This window comes from Acanthisitta chloris, unplaced genomic scaffold (assembly GCF_000695815.1).
Source record: "Acanthisitta chloris isolate BGI_N310 unplaced genomic scaffold, ASM69581v1 scaffold41873, whole genome shotgun sequence".
NCBI classification, from domain to species: Eukaryota; Metazoa; Chordata; class Aves; order Passeriformes; family Acanthisittidae; genus Acanthisitta; species Acanthisitta chloris.
The window spans coordinates 47-4,071 of NW_008666191.1; the positions used below are offsets into that span (position 1 = coordinate 47).

Consider the following 4,025-nt stretch of genomic DNA (forward strand, 5'->3'; position numbering starts at 1 on the left):
ATAAGGAACTTGCTGAGAAGTCAACTCTGTCCCCTCAGCCAAGTCACTGATAAGGAAGTTGAACAAAACTGGTCCCAGTATGGAACCCTAGGGGACACCACCAGTGACAGCCTCCAGCTAGACTCTGTGCCACTGATCACAACTCGGATCTGCTGCTCAGCCAGTTCTCAGCTCACTTCACTGTCCTGTGCTATTAGAGGAGAACATATTTGTGCTGTCTAAATGGCATTGGGCGGGTTGTATTCAGTGGAACAGCTGCACTGTTGATCAGAATGCATTTAGCCTCTAAAGAACTAAACAACTTTCCGGGTATTTTAAGCAGGACCAAATGTGAGTCTGACCAGCAAAAAGAATTTTCTTATGTAGTTTGAAAAGAGCTAAGTCTTTAGGCTCCATCATGTTCACCCCTCCTTACACTTCTTGCAGTGCCCTGTGCCTACGTGAATGTTAGGCAACTTGTTCAGTCCTCAGTGGAAGATCTTTCTGATAGCTCTGGGGTTTCCACGGAATTTGTTTTGTGTATAAACTGCATGGATCAGATAAGATGGACTGTGAAGAGGTTCTTGGTACCTCAGAACATGTGGTATGCCTATTAAATTTGTGCTGCTGTTTTCTCTGCTCTGCAGGTGTTTACACGTGAGTGCATGAGCCACTATCTAAGAGTATTTAATTTCCTCTGGAGAGCAAAGCGAATGGAATATATCCTCACTGATATATGGAAAGGGCACATGTGCAATGCTAAGCTTCTGAAAAGTATGCCAGGTGAGAGGGCTCCAAATGGATGATGTGTTTCTAAACCTTGTTTTGAACTGTGTTGGAGGGGGGAAGAAGTCTGTTGGGACAGATGAGTTTTGTTGTTCCTACTGACTGGGTGTTTAATGGTAGGTAATGATGATGAAGAAGATAGAATGATGGAGTCATTAAGGTTGGAGGAGACCTCTCAGATCATCGAGTCCAACCATTAACCTGTCACTGCTGAAACCCCTAAACCCTAAACCAGATCCTCCAGTGTCAGATCCAGATGCCTCTTCAACACCTCCAGGGATGGTGACTCCACCACCTCCTTGGGCAATATCCCAGTGCCTCAACACCCAAATAAGTTTGACTCAGAACCAGAGGTCTATTGCATTCCTCCTTTCTTTTCCCTTTGAGACTACAGTGCAGTTAACAGATTTTATTCCCATCACCTGAGGCTCTTCAGGCTGGAGCTGTCTCCCATTGCTAGGGTTTTATTTGTTCCTATGCTCTCAAGAGGAAGTGTGTTTCCAGCACTGTGAGCACAGTGTCATCTTTGATTCACACGTTCCAGGAGGTAATTGTGCCATGTTCTTGGCTCATCTGTTGCTAGCCAGTATTGCTGCTGCTCTTCAAGATTAGTGGCTGTTATGTGAAGTATTCAGTTTGGTAGGAAATAAAGCTGTTTTGATGGTTGTGATTGCCCTTGCAGTGTTTAACCTTCCGTCTCTTTGGATGTTTTGCAGAACTTTCTGGGGTTCTGCACCAGTGCCACGTTCTGGCATCCGAAATGGTCCATTTCATTCACCAAATGCAGTATTACATTACATTTGAGGTATGACATATCCACCCAGTTAGTTCCTTGCAAATGAAGTGCTTTTAATGTTCTCAGTGGGTTGTGTGTCGTAAATTTCAAAGAGCTTGTCATGTAGCACAGCAAAACAGCCTAATCCTGAATCATTGCACCAGGTGCTCGAGTGCTCATGGGATGAACTCTGGAACAAGGTCCAACAAGCACAGGACTTGGATCATATCATTGCAGCTCATGAAGTTTTCCTGGACACAATCATAGCTCGGTGCTTGCTGGATAGTGATTCCAGGGTAAGTCCTTTGCATTCATTTGTAACTTCATGATCTTGCCTTATGTGTTAGGAACCACCTTCTCTTGTGCTGTAGGAGTGAAGGGGGAAGTAATTTTTCTTCCTCTGATACATGAGTTTATAATTGTAGGCTCTGTATCTACTGCCTAGACACAGTGACAGATCACAGAATCATAGAACAATCAAGATTGGAGGAGACCTCTAAGATCATCATGTCCAACCATAAACCTGTCACTGCTGGAACACCTAAACCCTAAACCAGATCCTCCAGTGCCAGATCCAGACACCTCTTCAACACCTCCAGGGATGGTGACTCCACCACCTCCCTGGGCAATATCCCAGTGCCTCAACACCCTCACAGGGAAAACATTTCTCCTCACATCCATTCTGACTCTGCCCTGGCTCAGCTCAAGGCCATTCCCTCTAGTCCTCTCCTTGCAGCCATGGCAGGACACACATCCCACACCTCTCTCCAACCCTGGCAGGGAGTTGCAGAGAGCCAGGAGGTCACCCCTGAGCCTCCAGGCTGAACAAACCCAACTCCTTCAGCCCTTCCTCATCCCACAGCAAATTTGCTGGCAGATTTGCTATTGTTTGGGTTGGATTTGGTCCTAAGAGTCTGTGTGATCATGTAACTACTGACTTAGGGCCTTGCCAAACAGTCTCTCCAGCTGTGTGTTAAAAAAAAATATTTTATTGACTGATGTTTTGGAGAGTGGTAGGAATTTGAAACTCTTTGCTGCTGTACAACTGTTTAATTGTCTTGTTGCTGAACTGTCTCACAGGTACTTCTCAACCAGCTGCGGGCAGTTTTTGATCAGATCATTGAGCTCCAGAATGCCCAAGATGCAATGTACAGAGCTGCTCTGGAGGAGTTGCAGCTGAGGTTGCAGTTCGAAGAGAGGAAAAAACTGCGTGAGCTTGAGGTGCAGTGACCAGATCTATTACTAGAACATGAAAATGAGTTGAGGCAGATATACTTGTCTTTTGATACATGGAGGGTTTGAGAAATCATGTAGAGGTACAGCAAAAATAAATGTAGTTGGGACAGGTGACAAGTCATTAGCAGTAGCTAGTGAATCTAAACAAAACTCCTGAATGGTGGTTTTGATTTAAGTCTTTAAGTGAGTAGATTTCTTTAGTGGCCTGTGGGGGATGAGAAATTTCAGGCTCTTTTAAGTGAAGTAAATGGAAGAAGTTTTAATATTCTGAATCCTTTTGCATAAATCTGCCATAGCTTAATCCTGTCTCCCACCTGTCAGTGTGTGGGCCCTGCACCTGGTGTGAGACTTGCCTGCTTGGCTAACCTCACATTTCTTCCATGTGCTGTACAACCACCCTGGGGACTGATGGTTCCATGGAGGCTTCATGTTTGGCTCTCTGTGGCAATGATTGGGTTTTATGAACGTGGTGGTTTAGCTGGGCACAAAGTCACCTGGTTAGCAACTCACATAGTGTGACTCTTGACCTCTTGACTCATTGGGTCTCTCTGTAGGGCAAGTGGGGTGTAACTGCATCAGAGGCTGAAGAGGAGAACAAGAGGATGAAAGAATTTCAAGACTCAATACCTAAGATGTGCTCACAGCTGCGGATACTCACTCACTTCTACCAGGTGCCTCTTAGATCATACTGCTTGTAAACATGTTAAGCTTTGATGTGTAGAAGTGAACCCTTGTGCTTACCTTTGCCCAGATTCCCTCTGGGCACCATCTGGGTGCAAAACGCTCCAGGGATGTTTTCTTAGCTGTCTCTTGGGGTTTTTTTCTCCCTCAGGGAATCGTCCAACAGTTCTTGGTCCTGCTGACAACCAGTTCCGACGAAAGCCTTCGGTTCCTCAGCTTTAGGTTGGACTTCAACGAGCACTATAAGGCCAGAGAGCCAAGGCTGCGTGTGTCCCTGGGCACTAGAGGCAGACGAAGCTCACACAGGTGAACCAGCTGCTAAGGACTTCACCTCGGTATCCGAAGGGTGTTGAACCTCTTGTTGGCCATGGCAATCAGTGTTGACATAATGCAGCCAAATTGTGAGTGATTGGTGTCTCCCATTGCTGCAGGCAACATGTTTTCAGTCATGTGATTGTGACCCTGTTAGAGCAGAAAGCAAAAAAAAAAAAAAAAAAAAAAGGTAGGGTTTTTTTACACTGATGTTTCTAGAATTACCAGACTAAATGGGCTGATTGAACCTCTTCCA

The 4,025-nt window shown here is 45.4% G+C and overlaps 1 protein-coding gene across 1 annotated transcript; it reads left to right on the forward strand.

The window, feature by feature from the left end:
- Positions 1-626: 626 nt before the first annotated feature.
- Positions 627-3,767, forward strand: LOC103799651 (gamma-tubulin complex component 3-like; the record flags this gene model as incomplete). Its single annotated transcript, XM_009071989.1, has 6 exons — positions 627-762; positions 1,482-1,570; positions 1,705-1,836; positions 2,621-2,761; positions 3,331-3,447; positions 3,609-3,767. Coding segments are annotated over 6 exons (774 nt in total), but the record flags the coding sequence as incomplete, so codon positions are not given.
- Positions 3,768-4,025: the final 258 nt, after the last annotated feature.